The sequence below is a fragment of the Heptranchias perlo genome, chromosome 3 (assembly GCF_035084215.1).
Source record: "Heptranchias perlo isolate sHepPer1 chromosome 3, sHepPer1.hap1, whole genome shotgun sequence".
NCBI classification, from domain to species: Eukaryota; Metazoa; Chordata; class Chondrichthyes; order Hexanchiformes; family Hexanchidae; genus Heptranchias; species Heptranchias perlo.
The window spans coordinates 97622389-97642078 of record NC_090327.1 but is presented as its reverse complement, the minus strand read 5'-3'; the positions used below and the strand labels follow the sequence as shown (position 1 = coordinate 97642078).

The following is a 19690-nucleotide window of genomic DNA, read 5'->3' as shown; positions in this document are numbered from 1 at the left end:
TTTTCTCACAAGTCATTGTCTGGTAGTTGATGGGTCATCCTGATTTTTTTTGGAAAAAAAACTGAACACATTGTGCCCCAATGCCCTGTGTCCCTCTCCTATTCTTCCTTCTCTACATCAGTCACCTTCCAAACCTATCCACTATTTGGCTGACTGTTAGATTCTGGAGTAAGTTGAATGTAGAATACATGTTCTGAATGCACACCACCTCCAGTCCTCGCATCAACAGCTGAATCATATCTTGATCTCATGCTTTTCAGTACAGGGAGTGGAATGCAAGTTAAAATTCCTGCCATGATCAGTTTTTACAGGAGGATATTCTGTGGTGGTAAATTTGATTGTTCAGACATTTTGCTAACAGGATTTTAAAAAAAGTGTTGCTGCATTAAAAATAGTTTAACTTACAATACAAAATGCTGTAAAAAAATTTATTTTTTTTAATGGTTCAACATACAATTAAAATGTTCTTTGGGTTAGGGCATCAGCCTTTAACACTTGTGTTTTTCAGCTTCATAACACCATAATACCCAAGCTTTACATCTACAGCAAGTCTAATGTTAGTGGTTAGAATCACTCACTTTCTTACAATTCACACTGCCCTACAAATTTCAGCTATGCACTGCTCAGTATAAAAACCAGTGTCCCCAAACTGGTTATGTCCAAACAAGGTTTATCTATTTTGTAGCAATTATTCATGGTGTCCCTCAATTCTATACAGTGCAAATAACCCCTACTTTCAAATGCACAACATTAAAAGTTTAAAACACGTGACAAAAGGCAAACAATGCATCTAAATAAAAAGGACAGAACAAATGATAGACTATACATTCTAGGTTCCCAGCACTCCAGATTTAATCACATCTTCCTGACGTTGCTGGTTGAAACTGAAGAATTCAACTGCAGTTTTGTTAAGTCTTGCCTTTTAACTGCAATTTCTTTTGGCAGTAAACTTCAGCCAATGGAAAGTGAATAGATTGGACTGGGGGCAGGAGATTCTGAACCAAACATGTCAATCTTCATTCTTCCACACTTTCCCTTCAGTCTCTCTGCAGGGCTGGGGACTGTAATATGAAGGACAATACACTTTTTTTTTTACAAAAGACAAGATATACAACTGCTTTTTGAACCAAAATGCATAATTCGATTCTGAAGATGGTAGCCCCAAATATCAAGTCAACTGAATAGTGTTCTGGGCCTTCAGGCCCAAAAATATGGCACGTTTCACAGGATTGGTAAGAAGCTCTTTTAGCAGTTGTCATCTGCATAATTAATTTGCCACACTCCTGATGGATGCAATCTGTAAAGATTTTAAATTAAGGCATATTCAGATAAGTTTCTATTTACAAGTTTTACACTGCTTTTCTATAGTACAGCCCAGCTTGATTATATGCATGTGTATCTGCTATTGTGCATTAGTGACTCATTTGAAAAGCCAGAATCTGCCTCAAAATGCCACTTACAATTACTTTGATATGACAAACAGTGAAATCCACATACATGCAATTCTAGCAAGTTAGATAACAGAAAACATTAAGCGAGTCCCAGTTTGTTCCTGACTTCGCACAGACATATCAAACCTGTCACATCTAAGTAACTCGAGTTCATCCCAACTTATCGTAAAGGACAGGATTCCCATGCTGCGAGAGAGCACACCTTTATTTTTCTCATTAGTATACACAGATTAATTTTAACCCATCTTGCTGGGTGGGAAACCCATGGGATCAGATGGAATGCTGGTTTTACACCCCACCCAATATTACTCTTCACTGATTTCAATGGAGTGTAAAATTGGGTGGGGTGTAAAACCAGCATTGCACCCAATCCTGTCAATTTCCCAATGAGCAGGTTAAGTTAAAATTACCCCCTTGTATGTGTTGTCACAGCAGGTGCAAGCTTCTCGAGACCAAATATCGCAAGGAGCTCATAGAAATCAAACTCGAGAATGATCAAGTCCCATTGGTGACTAAAGGAGAAAACTAAATCCATTTACGAGTGCAGATATAATATACAATTCTATTTGCAGTTTAAAAATTGGAGATCATAATTTAAGTCCAGGCGTTTGCAACATCAAGTCCCACCCCCTCATCATCTCAATACCAAAACAGATTTATTAAATTCCAGGGGGCTCAATCACTAGAAGTCAAGACTTCCATTTGCTAACAGCAAAACAAAAACATTGACTACTGCTTCAGGAGCCTAATGCTTAGTCATAATACTGAAATTTCTCGAACATGAGAATGCCAGTTTTTCTCCAGTTACCCACCAACAAAATCGCACACTTTAACAGTGCACATTCCTGTTGTTTTGTTACATCATTAATTACGATGGGAAAAGGGGTATTATCCCAATTATCGTTTAGGAATTTTAGGCCCAATGATTTAAGTGCCCCATAACCTTTTACTCCTCTGGCAACTCACGTTTGGAATTGCCATAGAATATTGTAAAAGGATTTTTCCTATTAATTTCAATGGTGCCAAGCGTCAGATATTGGGACTTTTTTTTTTAAAAAGCTGCTGTGCACTCTACTGATGGAAGATTACAGCATAATTGTCTTCTAATCTGTGTCATTAGAAACCGTAGCTCCAAATTAATAGCCTCAGTGGGTTACCAGCATATTCATAAAAGGCAAAACAAAATGCCAAATGTCCCAAAGTGGAGACACCAATAACCCAGCTAAGCTTATTTAGAAGAAACCCACTTTACTGTTTCACAGGTTACTCCTCTGAATACCTAGTGAAGCTTTTTAACCATTAAGCACCAAGTTTTGTCTCAGCTAGCAACAGCTTGAAAGTGAATTCTTGATGAGCACAATTGTTAACAGCAAATGTTTTTGGTTAGAAAATTCAATGGAGAAAAAAACAGCGCTACCAACTGAACTTACAGGCAGAAATCAGTGTTATTTTTACAGCAAATACAGATCTGGTAAGATCAAGTTCCGCTTAATACCAACTATTTCACTCCCAGCTCTTCAGTCTCAATTGTACAAGAGGAAATAAAAACAATTGTATAGAATCTACAAATGCAGATAGTTCGGACTCAATGTGATTTGACAAAGTGCTTTGCCGTGCGAGAGAAATATGAGTCACCACTTTACATTTTGTAATTTAAATGACTGAACTGATTAACCACCCCCACACAAGACCTACCCAAAAAAACCTTTCCAATGGTATTTTGTAAAAAAAAAATGAACCTGAAGCCCAGATACCAATTTACATTGCACAAAAAGTGCTTCAAATTGATATTAAACCTCCTGATCAATTGTGTCCTAAAGTTGGCTCCAATTCATGCTTTCTGAAACCTGAATATGTAAAACATTAGTGTACCTTCAGTCACTCTGAAGGAATAGTGAATGAAATGAGATACTTAGTATGCTTAGGCTTCTAAAACTGTTTCGTCTACAGAGTTTATAAAATGCAACATCTTTCCCGGATCCTTTTAGCTATGCTTTTCCTCTTCTTCTTTCCATTCTTCTCTTTACTATCTTCCATTTTTCTTGCACGTATTTCCCTCATCAAGTCAAAGAAAACCTTGAAGGAAAGAAATAGTACAATATAAGAGGACTATACATTGCATGTAGAGGTCAGCAGGCTAAAAACACTGAAGACGTGACATTTGGAAGGTCAGAAGTTGCAATAAATAGGGAGTCATGCACTGCTCAAGCAGAAATCATCTTTAACGGTGCACTACATGGCACACTTGCCAGGAAAATTTATAGCTCACATGGATACGGTAGCATAGTGGTTATGTTACTGGATTAACATTGGGCTAGTAATCCAGAGGCTTAGACTAATGAGTTCAAATCCCACCATGGCAGCTGGGGAATTTAAATTCAGTTAAATAAAAAGCTAGTATCATGAAACTACCAGATTGTCGTAAAAACCCAACTGGTTCACTAATGCCCTTTAGGGAAGGATGATTCTTAACTGCCCCCTGGCTTGCTAGGCCATTTTACTCAGTTGTACAATCCCGCTACAAAAAGTCATAAGAATAAAACCGGACGGACCAATTGGCACCAGAAAGGTAAAGGTAAACCAAGCCCAGTCGACCCTGCAAAGTCCTCCTCACTAATATCTGGGGACTTGTGCCAAAATTGGGAAAGCTGTCCCACAAACTAGTCAAGCAACAGTCTGACACACCCATACGCTCAATCATACCTTTCAGCCAACGTCCCAGATTCCTCAATCACCATCCCTGGGCATGTCCTGTCCCACCAGTAGGACAGACTCACCAGAGGTGGCAGCACAGTGGTATACAGTCAGGGGGGAGCGACTCGGGGGGGGGGTCCTCAACATTGACTCCAGACCACATGGAGTCTCATGCCATCAGAAACATGGGCGAGGATTACCATCTACCGCCCCCCTACTCAGTACTCCTCCATGTTGAGCACCACTTGGAGGAAGCACTGAGGGTATCAAAGGCACAGAATGCACTCTGGGTGGGGGACTTCAGTGTCCATCACCAAGAGTGGCTTGGTAACACCACTACTGACTGAGCCCTGAAGGACATAGCTGCCAGACTGGGCCTGAGGCAGGAGGTGAGTACCAACATGAGGGAAAAGCCACTTGACCTCGTTCTCACCAATCTACCCGTCACAGATGCATCTGACAATATTGGTAGGAGTGACCACCGCACAGTCCTTCTGGAGACGAAGTCCCGTCTTCACACCGAGGACATCATCCACCATGTTGTGTGGCACTACCGCAATGCTAAATGGGATAGATTCAGAACAGATCTCGCAGCTCAAAACTGGGCACCCGTGAGGTGTTGTGGGCCAGCAGAATTATATTCCACCACAATTGGTAACCTCATTGCCTGGCAGATCCCTCTCTACACGATTACCAACAAGCCAGGGGATCAACCCTGGTTCAATGAGGAGTGTAGAAGAGCATGCCAGGAGCAGCACCAGGCGTACCTAAAATGAGGTGCAACTTGGTGAAGCTGCAACACAGGACTACATTCATGCTAAACAGCAGAAGCAGCATGCTATAGGCAGAGCTAAGCAATCCCACATCCAATGGATCAGATCAAAGTTCTGCAGTCCTGCCACATCCAGTCAGGAATGGTGGTGGACAATTAAACAACGGGAGGAGGCGGCTTTGTAAACATCCCCATCCTCAATGATGGCAGAGTCCAGCATGTGAGTGCAAAAGACAAGGCTGAAGCATTTGCAACCATCTTCAGCCTGAAGTGCCGAGGGGATGATACATCTCTGCCTCCTCCAGAGATCCCCACCATTACAGAAGCCAGTCTTCAGCCAATTCGATTCACTCCATGTAATATCAAGAAACACGGAGTGCACTGGATACAGCAAAGGCTAGGGGCCCCATTAACATCCTGGCTGTATTGCTGAAGACTTGTGCTCCAGAACTAGCAGCGCCTCTAGCCAAGCTGTTCCAGTACAGCAACACTGGCATCTACCAGACAATGGGGAAAATTGCCCAGGTATGTCCTGTCCAAAAAAGGACAAATCCAATCTGGCCAATTACCACCCCATCAATCTACTCTCAATCAAAGTGATGGAAGGTGTCGTCGACAGTGCTATCAAATGACATTTACTCACCGATGCTCAGTTTGGGTTCCGCCAGGACCGCTCCGCTCCAGATCTCATTACAGCCTTGGTCCAAACATGGACAAAAGAGCTGAATTCCAGAGGTGAGGTGAGAGTGATTGCCCTTGACATCAAGGTAGCATTTGACCAAGTGTGGCACCAAGGAGCCCTAGTAAAATTGAAGTCAATGCAGACCTAGCACAAAGGAAGATGGTAGTGGTTGTTGGAGGCCAATCATCTCAGCCCTAGGAGTTCCTCAGGGCAGTGTCCTAGGCCCAACCATCTTCAGCTGCTTCATCAATGACCTTCCCTCCATCATAAGGTCAGAAGTAGGGATGTTCAATGATGATTGTTCAGTGTTCAGTTACATTCGCAATTCCTCAGATAATGAAGCAGTCCATGTCTATGTGCAGCAAGACCAGGACAACATCCAGGCTTGGGCTGATAAGTGGCAAGTAACATTTGCTCCAGACAAGTGCCAGGCAATGACCATCTCAGTGTCTAAACACCTCCCCATGACATTCAACAGCATTACCATCAGCGAATCCCCCACCAACATCCTGGAGGTCACCACTGACCAGAAAAGTAACGATCAGCCATATAAATACTGTGGCTACAACAGCAGGTCAGAGGCTGGGTATTGTGTGGCTAGTGACTCACTTTCTGACGCCCCAAAGCCTTTCCACCATCTAAAAAGGCACAAGTCAGGAGTGTGATGGAATACTCTCCACTTGCCTGGATGAGTGCAGCTTTACCACCACCAAGAAGCTTGACACTATCCAGGTTGATTGATTGGCACCCCATACATCACCTTAAACATTCATTCCCTCCACCACCGGCACACTGGAGTTGCACAAGATGCACTGCAGCAACTTGCCAAGGCTTCTTCGACAGCACCTCCCAAACCCACGACCTCTACCACCTCGAAGGACAAGGGCAACAGGCAGATGGGAACACCAGCACCTGCACGTTCCCCTCCAAGTCACACCGTTCTGACTTGGAAATATATCCCCGTTCCTTCATTGTCGCTGGGACAAAATCCTGGAACTCCCTATCTAGCAGCACTGTACGAGTACCTTCACCATCTGGACTGCAACGGTTCAAGGCGGCGGCTCACCACTACCTTCTCAAGGGCAATTAGGGATGGGCAATAAATGCTGGCCTTGCCAGTGGCGTCTGCATCCCATGCATAAAAAAATCACCACACTATTTTCCACAATACTTTTGCTTGCTAAGATATAAATTAAATATATGGGCAGCATAGCGGCCACGCGTCCGGATCGTCACATTCATGATTCCTCAGGTGGCAAGTTCAGATTTCAGAAGTGCCATCGCAAGAGGCATTAAACAAAGGCTAGGCACAAGGAAGGAGAAAAGCTGGCCGTTGAAACATCGATACCTTTTCTATGCATAAATGCAAGTTGTACAAACTGCTTCTACACATGTCTAAGCAACTAAAAATAGCACAGTAGAAACTGAGAACAGGTCAAATGCATATCATTTTTGAACACAAGGTCAAAGGAAGGGAATACTAAGAAAAATGTAAGTTTACAAACATTACATAAATTATAGCTCTTGGAGATTTCTAGATCAGGTGCAGATCTCTACTTTTCAAATCATTAATGACAAAGATAGATTTAGGAAACCAGCATTGTTAGGTAAAATTATTTCACATTTCAGAAGGGATGGGTCAAAGTGGGCCGTGGTCCTATATCCTATATGAACAGCACGAGTCAACATTACGATTTTGCTTCTCCTTTCTTCAGCCAAAAAAAAATCACGAGGTGGAATCTTCAGCTCCAAAAAAGTAAACTTATTCGGTTAGTAGGGAATAGCTTAGTTATATCCAATTTTGAAAAGTCCCATTCTACACCCATTTATTTTGGTTTGAGATGACATTACTTAGGACCAGACTTTCAACACATTGCAATGACACTATCATGCGCACATAGGAACGTGTCAAAACCACTAATCCATGCAGAAAAGTGATCACAAAAGGATTTTAATTAAAATATTTTCAAAAGAAAAGAAACTAAAACAGTAATAATCTCAAAGACTCAAATTTGAAGGTGTGCATGCAGCCAGCTGCTGATCATGCACAGCAACCATCTAGGCACTACATTCAACCACTGACAAAGGCATACCTTATCAACATTGGCTCTCGTTTTTGCAGATGTTTCTACGTAATTCACACTCCACTGTTCAGCTCTGCTCTTTGCCTCATCCACCGATACTTGTCGTTTGTCCTCCAAATCAGATTTATTGCCAACCAGCAGGAAGGGAACATTCTCGTCCTCCTTTACCCGCAGAATCTGCTCCCTAGAGAAAGCAAATCCCAAAATCAGTCTTCAAAATTCTGTTCTACCTCAGAAGCACATTTCCTTTGTAGTTTGAATATGCACAAACAAACCCAACCAAATAATTCATAAGCAAATATGTCATAAGTGCACTATGGCATATCTGCTTGTTGGATAACACTATTAAATAGTCAGATTGTTCATATCAATATTATCTTGAAGTTTTGCTTTAACTTGAGGCCCATGAAAGCACTCCAGTGATAGTCACAAAATACAACAACCAGGACACTCTGGGTGGAGAAGAGACGTTTTCAAGTACTGACATTTTTAACAGCTGTGAAGCGCAAACCTCAAATTGACATGTTGGCTGCAAGCAAGGTCTATTAATTCAACCCAGTCCTACCCAAGCATCACTTGCATAAATGCATCTACTGGAATGCTATCGAAACACAAGCTACAGCATCTGGTCAGTCCTGGGTTAGCACAGGAAATGGGATTAGAATAGATCCAGTTGAGGAGCTACCAGCACAGGCAGGTTGTGCTAAATTTTGTGCTGTAATTTTCTCCCCCATGATTCGATAAGCTAATAAAGTCACTTCAATACAGTACAATGCACATTTCATTGCAGTAGATTGCATATTTAATCACAAAAAAACCTTCCACTCCATTGAACTGACTGTTTGAATCAGTTTGCAGTAGATCAGTGAAGTTTCAAATAAAATTGTAACTTACATCAAACCTTCCAATGCATTTTGTAAGGAGCTGTACTTAGGCTCACCACCACCTTCCCAAGGGCAATTAGGGAAGGGCAATAAATGCTGGCCTTGCCAGCAATGCCCACATCCCATGAACGAATAAAAAAGCATGAGGTGTAGAGGTCTATAAATTGGACTGCCCTACCCTCCTGCAAAAGGATAAGATGAATGCAGGTGACCGACTGTCAGAAAAGGGTTGGAAGAATTTTTTTTTTAAAATATATAAAAACACTTTAGATGGCTTTGCTCCCAAGTGCAGCTCGAGGACAATATACAGAACTGAAGCCATAATGATCAACTAGCCACTTGAAACACAATAGAAATGTCTTTTAAAAAATTCCACCTACTACAACCTGATCTATCAGTAAGTTTATAGTTCAACTGCACTAACTTCAGCACTTGGGAATTAACAAACTGCAGGAACAGGGAGGATAGCAGGATGTTGCATCTATGAGAAAGTCCAGTGGTATCACTGCTGGAAGGAGCAGATAGCCTTACACAAGCAAGCCTGCAGGATGAAGTCTCAAAATACAACGTAAAAACAAAAAGGAACCAGAAACCTTGGGAAAACAAGTCCCCACCATCTCTATCTTACGGGTATGGTAGTGTAGTGTTTATGTTACTGGACAAGCAGAGATGCAAGTTTAAATCCCACCGTGGCAGTTTGCGAATTTGAATTCAGTTTTAAAAAAACAATGAATCAGAAATAAAAAGCTGGCATCACTAAGTGACCATGAAGCTGTTGGATTGTTGTAAAAACCCAACTAGTTCTCTGATTTCCTTCAGGGAAGGACACCTCCCGTCCTTATGGTTTATATTCGACTCCAGTCTCACACCAATGGGGGTTGACCCTCAACTGCCCTCTGAAATGGTCTAGCAAGCCACTCAGTTGTATCACACCGCTGTAGGGTTAAGAATAAAACCAGATGTAGCATTTGGCTTCGACCTAGGCATCGGATTTGGACACGCCCAGTTGATCCTGCAAAGTTCTCCTCACTAATATCTGTGGACTGGTGCCAAACTTGGGAGCTGTTCCACAGACTAGACAAGCAACAGCCTGACACGGCTATCAGGCAATGTCGCAGACTCCATCACCATCCTTGGGCTTGTCCTGTCCCACTGGCAGGACAGACTCACTCGAGGTGGGAACACAGTGGTATACAGTCGGGTGGGTGGAGTGGCCCTGTGAGTCCTCAACATTGACTCCGGACCCCATGTAATCTCATGGCTTCAGGTCAAACATGGGCAAGGAAATCTCTTGCTGATTACCACCTACTGACCTCCCACAGCTGATGAATCAGCACTCCACGTTGACCACTTGAGGCAGCACAGAGCAGCAAGGGCATAAAATGTACCCTGGGTGGGGGACTTCAATGTCCATCACCAAGAGTGGCTCGGTAGTACCACCATTGATTGAACCCAAATGGACATAACTGCCAGACTGGGCTTGAGGCAGGTAGTAAGAACCAACAAGTGAATAACCTACTTGAATGCCACCTCGCTAATTTAACCTGTTGCAGATGCAATGGTAGGATTGACCACCACAGTCCTAGTGGAGATCAAGGCCCATCTTCACACTGAGGACACCATCCATTATGTTGTGTGGCAATACCATAGTGCTAAGTGGGATAGATTAGCAGATCTAGCAGCTCAAAACTGAGCATCCATGAGCCATATGGGCCAGCAGCAGAATTATATTCCACCACAATCTAACACCTCATGGCCCGGCATATCCCTCACTCCCCGACCAAGGCAGACAATCAACTCTGGTTCAACGAGGAGTGTAGAAGAGAAGCCAGGAGCAGTACCAGGTGTACCAGGAAATGAATGCTAAACAGCAGAAGCAGCATGTTATAGACAAAGCCAAGCAATTCCACTAACAATGAATCTGAACAAAGCTCTGCAGTCCTGCCACATTCAGTCGTGAATGGTGGTGGACAATTAAGCAGCCATTGGGAGGAGGAGGCTCCATGAACACCTCCATCTTGAATGGTGGCAGAGCCCGCCACGTGCATGCAAAAGACAAGGCTGAAGCGTTCGCAACCATCTTCAGCCAGAGGTGGCGAGTGGGTGATCCTTGTCTGTCTCCTCCAGAGATCCTCACCATCACAGATGCCAGTCTTCAGTCAATTCGATTCACTCCACGTGATATCAAGAAATGGCTGAGTGCACTGGACCCCACAGCAAATGCTATGGACCAACAACATCCTGGTTGTAGTATTGAAGACCTGTGCTCTAGAACCTGCCATGCTTCTAGCCACAGCAAATGTGGACTGTGAGAAACATTCAGACAACTGTAACTGACAATTTTTTAAAAAAACTACATTACAGCCACAAAAGATGGGACATAGGATAATTTTTCAATAAGGGAAGGATTTTAGTAAATAAGATATTCAAAGAGAGCTACATTTAAGATATTTTAGATAGAATGCTCAGAGGATAAGAACACACATAAAAGGAGCACAAGTTCTGGAACGGAAGGCGGCCAGTTTGAGCCAATTATTCACAAGGGGCGCTCCCAATTTCAGCCATATTGTCAATGGGAAATACTGAGCCAAAGTTGCATACTATTTCACATTCTTCTCTCCTCCCCACAAGGAAATTTGGTGTGGGGTGGGGGAAGAGGGAAGAAAGAGTGTTAAATTCAGAAGAAATTTTATTTCAAGTCCAGAAGTCCCATATGCTGGGTAATATACAAAGGTAAGAGCAAGAAGCCCTTTCCAAGCATCAAGATCATAGTTAAATATAGTGTATGGAAATTAAGTTTTTATTCTCACTAGGGTACCAGGCTCCTTCAGGGTCATGCAGCCTTCTTGTCCAATAAGTCTGGAACTGCATCCCATCTCCGGATACCGGGCTTTGAGCTAAGGGCATAGGTTCTGCCTCCAGTAAGATGCAGCACCACTAATGTTGGTTGCTGACTATAGCATCTGTGAAAGTCTCCATCAAGAAGTTGCAATGCATGCGATCCAGTTCCTCTCAAGGCACCTCAACAAAAGTTTACTGAACTAGGCCTTTCCTGCTGGTAACTGCAATCTGAGTTTTCACCACTTCCAAACACACAACTCTCCAAGAGAGGCATGTAATAACCCTCAAGCATCAGAGTTGAAGTCTTATAAAATGGGGGGTGGGGGAGGGAGAAGAGAGTTAGTTCTCTCTGCAATTTGATGCTTCTAATGTGAGGAGTGGGGAAGGGAAAGGAGGAAAGTTAGTGCTCTCTGCAATTTTATGTTGGGTATTCCATAAGCTAGCTGTCCTTCCTTGGCCAGAATGGACTACTTAAACGGGGCTACCAAACTATCCCAGGATATCCTACACACTACACCCTGGCCAACTCCTGTAGTCTCCCTCCAAGGCCAAGAATCCATTTCTGAGACACTGCACAATGCAGGGGTGCAGTAGCATAGTGGTTATGTTACTAGACTAGTAATCCAGTGGCCTGGACTAATAATCCAGAGTCGAGCTCAAATCCCGCTTCGGCAGCTGGGGAATTTAAATTCAATTAAATAATAATCTGGCATTAAAATACTAGTATCAGTAATGGTGGCCATGAAACGACTGGATTGTCGTAAAAACCCATCTGGTTCACTAATGCCCTTTAGGGAAGGAAACCTGCCGTCCTTACCCAGTCTGGCCTATATACATGAGACTCGAGACCCACAGTAATATGGTTGATTCTTAATTGCCCTCTGAAATGGCCTAGCAAGCCACTCAGTTGTAAAATCTGGCTAAAAAAGTCATAACAATAAAACCACTAGGCACCGGACACAATAAAGGCAAACCACGCCCAGTCGACCCTGCAAAGTCCTCCTCACTAATATCTGGGGACTTGTGCCAAAATTGAGAGCTGTCCCACAGACTCGTCAAGCAACTGCCTGACATAGCCACACTCAATCACACCTTTCAGCCAACATCTCAGACTCTTCCATAACCATCCCTGGGTATTTCCTGTCTCACCGGCAGGGCAGACCGACCAGAGGTGGCAGTACAATGATATAGTCAGGAGGGAGTGGCCCTGGGAGTCCTCCACATCGACTCCAGACCCCATGAAATCTCATGGCATCAGGTCAAACATGGGCAAGGAAACCTCCTGCTGATTACCAAATACTGCCTTCCCTCAGCTGATGAATCAGTCCTCCTCCATGTTGAACGCCACTTGGAGGAAGCACTGAGGGTAGCAAGGGCACAGAATGTACTCTGGGTAGGGGACTTCAATGTCCATCACCAAGAGTGGCTCGGTAGCACCACTACTGATCAAGCTGACCGAGTCCTGAAGGACATAGCTGCCAGACTGGGCCTGCGGCAGGTGGTGAGCAAACCAAGAGGGAAAAACATACTTGACCTCGTCCTCACCAATCTACCTGTCGCAAACACATCTGTCCATGACAGTATTGGTAGGAGTGACCACCGCACAGTCCTCGTGGAGACGAAGTCTCATCTTCGCACTGAGGATACCATCAGACGTGTTGTGTGGCACTACCACCGTGCAAAATGGGATAGATTCAGAACAGATCTAGCAGCTCAAAACTGGGCATCCATGAGGTGCAGTGGGCCAGCAGCAGAATTGTATTCCAGCACAATCTGTAATCTCATGGCCTGGCATATTCCTCACTCTACCATTAACAAGCCAGGGGATCAACCCTGGTTCAATGAGGAGTGTAGAAGAGCATGCCAGGAGCAGCACCAGGCGTCCCGTACAAATGAGGTGCCAACCAGGTGAAGCTACGACAGGACTACATGCATGCTAAACAGTGGAAGCAACATGCTATAAGACAGAGCTAAGCGATTCCACAACTAATAGATCAGATCAAAGCTCTGCAGTCCTGCCACATCCAGTCGTGAATGGTGGTGGACAATTAAACAACTAACGGGAGGAGGCGGCTCTGCAAACATCCCCATCCTCAGTGATGGCAGAGTCCAGCACGTGAAGTGCCGAGTGGATGATCCATGTCGGCCTCCTCCTGATATTCCCAACATCGCAGAAGCCAGTCTTCAGCCAATTCGATTCACTCCACGTGATATCAAGAAACAGCTGAGTGCACTGGATACAGCAAAAACTATGGACCCCGACAACATCCCGGCTGTAGCGTAAAGACTTGCGCTCCAGAACTAGCTGCGCCTCTAGCCAAACTATTCCAATACAGCTACTACACTGGCATCTACCCGACAATGTGGAAAATTGTCCAGGTATGTCCTGTCTACAAAGCAGGACGAATCCAATCCGGCCAGTGCTATCAAGCAGCACTCACTCACCAATAACCTGCTCACCGATGCTCAGTTTGGGTACCGCAAGGACCACTCGGCTCCAGACCTCATTACAGCCTTGGTCCAAACATGGAAAAAGGAACTGAATTCCAGAGGTGAGGTGAGAGTGACTGCCCTTGACATCAAGGCAGCATTTGACCGAGTGTGGCACCAAGGAGCCCTAGTAAAATTGAAGTCAATGGGAATCAGGGGGAAAACACTCCATTGGCTGGAGTCATACCTAGCACAAAGGAAGATGGTAGTGGTTGTTGGAGGCCAATCATCTCAGCCCCGGGACAATGCTGCAGGAGTTCCTCAGGGCAGTGTCCTAGGCCCAACCATCTTCAGCTGCTTCATCAATGACCTTCCCTCCAGCATAAGGTCAGAAATGGGGATTGTTCGCTGATGATTGCACAGTGTTCAGTTCCATTCGCAATCCCTCAGATAACAAAGCAGTCCGAGCCCGTATGCAGCAAGACCTGGACAACATCCAGGCTTGGGCTGATATGTGGCAAGTAACATTCGCGCCAGGCAATGACCATCTCCAAGAAGAGTGTATCTAACCACCTCCCCTTGACATTCAACGGCATTACCATAGCTGAATTCCCCATCAACATCTTGGGGTCACCATTGACCAGAAACTTAACTGGACCAGCCATATAAATACTGTGGCTACAAGTGATGGTCAGAGGTTGGGTATTCTGCAGCGAGTGACTCACCTCCTGACGCCCCAAAGCCTTTCCACCATTTCCAAGGCACAAGTCAGGAGTGTGATGGAATACTCTCCACTTGCCTGGATGAGTGCAGCTCCAACAACACTCAAGAAGCTCAACACCATCCAGGAGAAAGCAGCCTGCTTGATTGGCACCCCATCCACCACCCTAAACATTCACTCCCTTCACCACCAGCACACTGTGGCTGCAGTGTGCACCATCCACAGGATGCACTGCAGCAACTCGCTAAGGTTTCTTCGACAGCACCTCCCAATACCGCGACCTCTACCACCTAGAAGGACAAAAACAGCAGATACATGGGAACACCACCACCTGCATGTTCCCTTCCAAGTCACACACCATCCCGACTTGGAAATATATCGCCGTTCCTTCATCGTCGCTGGGTCAAAAATCTTGGAACTCCCTAACAGCACTGTGGGAGAACCTTCACACACAGACTGCAGCGGTTCAAGGCAGTGGCTCACCACCATCTTCTCAAGGGCAATTAGGGATGGGCAATGAATGCTGGCTTTGCCAGCGACGCCCACATCCCATGAGTGAATAAAAAAAATTAGAATGGATTCATGTACTGCAGGGTGGCTGAGCTTTTGTCTGTGGTCCAGGTCGCTTATGATTTTTCAGACCACCCCCACTTCAAAATGGGTCAGATATTGCACGGACCACCCTCAACAGGCTGAAATAGATGCCATGAATCATGGAGCATGTTTTGCTTTTGACATTGAGATTCATTGCCAGTCTTGTTTGCATTTCCTGTTTTCCCTTTAGACCTCCAAGATAAATTGAAGCACATTCTACAGCATAGGCATCTCAAACAAAGCACCACTCAGTGGTCATAAAAATCAGTACAGCCTCAAGATAATTGTAGGTATGAGTTTTAGAGTGAGCCTCACCCCAGAATGGTCATAGTACTCTGAGTCTGGTCGACATAGACCTACCTCAATCTCTGCCTTGGTCCGATTCCTCCTTATTAGGTGTTTAAAAGAAAGTGCAAGTGTAATGGGAGAGGGGATTTACAGTCTATTTGGTACTCCATCTATTTAATCACCTTTTTGAACTTTGTCTCATTGGGATCGGTTTTAGCTCACCTTGCACCAAGCTCTTGATGCAAATTGCAAGTGCGTCTTAGTGACCCGAGAGTAGCATGGAGCTTGGCGCTTTAGAAGTAGCCTGGGCATCCAAAAACCTTGCACTTATAAAGCACCTTTTAATGTAACATCCCAAAGTGCTTGGTGAAAATAGTCAAACACCACAGTGGCAGGATCAGCATTAGGGATGGTGACTTTAGGCATGATCAGAGAAGCAGGTTTTGAGAATTTAAGGTGGGGCAAGGGGTGGGGGAAGGAAAGAGGGTTCAGGGAGGGTTATGGGACTAACTGGAGGTCAGGTGAGGGGGAAGGATGCAAGAGTCAGTTGCAAGAGCAGATGTGTGCAGGAAAACAGGGCTGAAGGTTTCCTCGGTGAAGTCATGGAAAGGCTTGTCGATGAAAAGGATTTTAAATCTGCTCTTTTCTCAAAACATAACCTGCAAACTTCAACCATCACCTGTCGCCCCTTGCTGTAGCAAGATATGCTTCCCTGTTATGATGTGGCAAGCCCATCTACAAGAAAAAGACTCAAAGCCTTTGGATTCCAGTTTAGCTTCTTTGGCATATCAGTGATATCTTCTGGAATTAATACGGGTACAGTAGCATAGTGGTTATGTTACTGGACTAGTAATCCAGAGGCCTGGACTAAAATCTAGAGTCATGAGTTCAAATCCCGCCACGGCAGCTGGCGAATTTAAATTCAATTAATTAAATTCAATTAATTAAATAAAAATCTGGAATTAAAATACGAGTATCAGTAATGATGGCAATGAAACTACCGGATTGTCATAAAAACCCATCTGGTTCACTAATGTCCTCTAGGGAAGGAAACCTGCCGTCCTTACCCGGTCTGGCCTAAATGTGACTCCAGACCCACAGCAATGTGGTTAATTCTTAATTGCCTTCTGAAATGGCCTAGCAAGCCACTCAGTTGTAAAATCTCACTACGAAAAGTCATAAGAATAAAACCAGACGGACCACAAGGCACCGGACACGACAACGGCAAACCAAGCCCAGTCGACCCTCTGGGGACCTGTGCCAAAATTGGGAGAGCTGTCCCACAGACAAGTCAAGCAACAGCCTGACATAGCCATACTCACAGAATCATACCTTTCAGCCAACGTCCCAGACTCTTCAATCACCATCCCTGGGTATGTCCTGTCCCACCGGCAGGACAGACCCACCAGAGGTGGCGGTACAGTGATATACAGTCAGGAGGGAGTGGCCCTGGGAGTCCTCAACATTGACTCTGGACCCCATGAAATCTCATGGCATCAGGTCAAACATGGGCAAGGAAACCTCTTGCTGATTACCACCTACCGTCCTCACATCCCGCAACTAGTGGCTGCAGCCCAGTGGGGATATGCACTCATTTCTCCTTTGCAATCCACAGGAAGATGCTCAGTCCCTTGGTCAGGAAGCCCAACAAACTAGGGGCTCAGGTCTGAGTCCCTTTGCCATGTGATGCTGTTTATTTATCCCTTTTGATGCATTTTACTGTTTTTCTTTGATCAGGCCACATCTTTTAATCTGCTTATGAAGGGATAGTTTTTTCTCTATTCAGGTACGAATAATGGAATAAGTAATGTGTGGAGAGTGGAAATGACTCATCTATACTCAGGAAAACTTTACATAAACTACAAAGGAGTTTTCAAAATTAAGTACAAAAACGTGCTTAAGCTGGAATGGCCATTTTCTTCTCTTGCCTCTTCCATCTCCTTCCCCCTGTCAAAAATACTTAGTCAAGTTATGGGTGTGGATATTTATGGTTTGGTAGATTTGAAGTGGTTTGGGAGAGTAGTTTAAGTGCGATGTAATTTATAAGCGATGCTACAGATGGCAGACAAAAGTATAGACTTGACAGGAGGGAAAGTGCACAGGTTTAACAGCTTGATTTTTTTTAAAAAATTCATTCTTGGAACATGGGCATCACTGGCTAGGCCAGCATTTATTGCCCATCCCTAGTTGCCCTTGGTAAGGTGGTGAGCCACCTTGAACCTCAGCAGTCCATATGGTGAAGGTACTCCCACAGTGCTGTTAGGTGGGGAATTCCAGGATTTTGACCCAGCAATTATGAAGGAACGGCGATACATGTCCAAGTCAGGATGATATACGACTTGGAGGTGATGGTGTTCCCATCCATTTGCTGCCCATGTCCTTCTAGATGGTAACGGTCTTGGGTTTGGGAAGTGATGTCGAAGAAACCTTGGCATGTAGCTGCAGTGCATCCGGTGGATAGTACACACTGCAGAGGTGGTGTGCAGAGTGGATGGGCTGGCGATCAAGCAGACTGCTTTGTTCTGGATGGTGTCGAGCTTCAAGCGTTGTTGCAGCTGCACTCATCCAGGCAAGTGGAGAGTATTCCATCACACTCCTGACTTAGGCCTTGTAGATGGAGGCTTTGGGGAGTCAGGAGGTGAGCCACTCGCTGCAGAATACCCAACCTCTGACCTGCTCCAGTTGCCATGGCATTTATGTGGCTGTTCCAGTTGAGTTTCTGGTCAATGGTGATCCCAGGATGGTGGAGGATTTGGCAATGGTAATGACACGGGGAGGCGTTAAATTCTCTTATTGGAGATGGTCATTGCCTGGCACGAATGTTGCTTGCCACTTATCAGCCCAAGCCTGAATGTTGTCCAGATCTTGCTGCATGCAGGCATGGACTGCATTATCTGAGGAATTGCAAATGGAACTGAACACACTGCAATCATCAGCAAACAGCCTCACTTCTGACCTTATGATGGAGGGAAGGTCATTGACGAAGCAGCTGAAGATGAGGAACTCCTGCAGCAATGTCCTCGGGCTGAAATGATTGGCCTCCAACAACCACTACCATCTTCCTTTGTGCTAGGTATGACTCCAGCCAATGAAGCATTTTCTCCCTAATCCCCATTGACTTCAGTTTTACTAGTGCTCCTTGATGCCCTACACTGTCAAATGCTGCCTTGATGTCAAGGGCAGTCACTCTCAGCTCACCTCTGGAATTCAGCTCTTCCGTCCATGTTTGGACCAAGGTTGTAATGAGGTCTAGAACTGAGTGGTCCTGATGGAACCCAAACTGAGCATCTGAGGTTATTGGTGAGTAAGTGCAGCTTCATTGCACTGTTGACAACTCTTTCCCTCACTTCGCTGATGATTGAGAGTAGGCTGATAAGAGGGTAATTGGTTCTGTTGGATTTATCCTGCTTTTTGTGGACAGGACATACTTGGGCAATTTTCCACATTGTTGGGTAGATGTAAGTGTTTTAGCTGTACTGGAACTGCTTGGCTCGAGGTGTTGGATACAGTGTGTTAACATAATATATGCAACATTGACATCTTGGAGATAAATATCGCCATTTATCCAAGAGTCAAATTGCTAGGTGCTCCCAATCTTGAACAGTGGGGAAAAAAATTAGAAACTCCGATTACATTGTAGTTATTTGGAGAACCAACTCAGGCAATCCACGTGAACTTTAAGAGCACACGTATAAGCCAGTTGTTTCTTTAAAAATGTGTAAGTATTAACAGTGTATCAAACTCAAGATGCTAAGATTATTTTCCTCGCATGAAGTAACTCCCTTGCTAGTTTGTCGTCACCATCATAAAATGAAGTAAAAAAAACAAGCAAACAGTGCTAGTTATGCAGGACATTCATTCAGACAGTGTTTTTTAAAATTGACCTGAAGTCAGCTGTTGCTGCAAAGGATTCTTGTTCAGTGATGGAGAAGACGCAGAGGAAGCCTTCTCCACTGCGAAAATAGTTATCCCTGATAGCAGCGTAATCCTCTTGGCCTGCAGTATCCAGGATGTCTATCTGGACTTCCTCGCCATCCAGCACCACTTTTTTCCGATAACTGTCTGCTTTTGTAGGCTCATAGTCCTCAACAAACTAGAAAGTAAACCACAAGAAAAACAACCATTTCAATAACAGGCTTCCTGGTCTGGCCAGTCAATTTGCTAGTATGAAATTTGAGGTTTGGTTTTGTTGCTTTTACCCAAACTTTACACCAGCATTTTAGAATTTGTTAAGGCCAACTATACATCT

General features: G+C 44.5%; 1 protein-coding gene across 4 annotated transcripts in view; it reads right to left on the bottom strand.

Annotated features, from left to right (window-relative positions):
* Window positions 1-411: 411 nt before the first annotated feature.
* Window positions 412-19690, bottom strand: part of LOC137317997 (ras-related protein Ral-A) — a 56365-nt gene continuing 37086 nt past the window's right edge. For all 4 annotated transcript variants that reach the window (XM_067980993.1, XM_067980988.1, XM_067981006.1 and 1 more), the window contains 3 exons: window positions 19326-19534; window positions 7693-7867; window positions 412-3527 (listed from right to left, as the gene is read on the bottom strand). In XM_067980993.1, the coding sequence (XP_067837094.1) occupies window positions 3405-3527; window positions 7693-7867; window positions 19326-19534 (507 nt within the window). In that variant the 3' untranslated portion in view covers window positions 412-3404. The remainder of the gene's footprint in view (window positions 3528-7692; window positions 7868-19325; window positions 19535-19690) is intronic.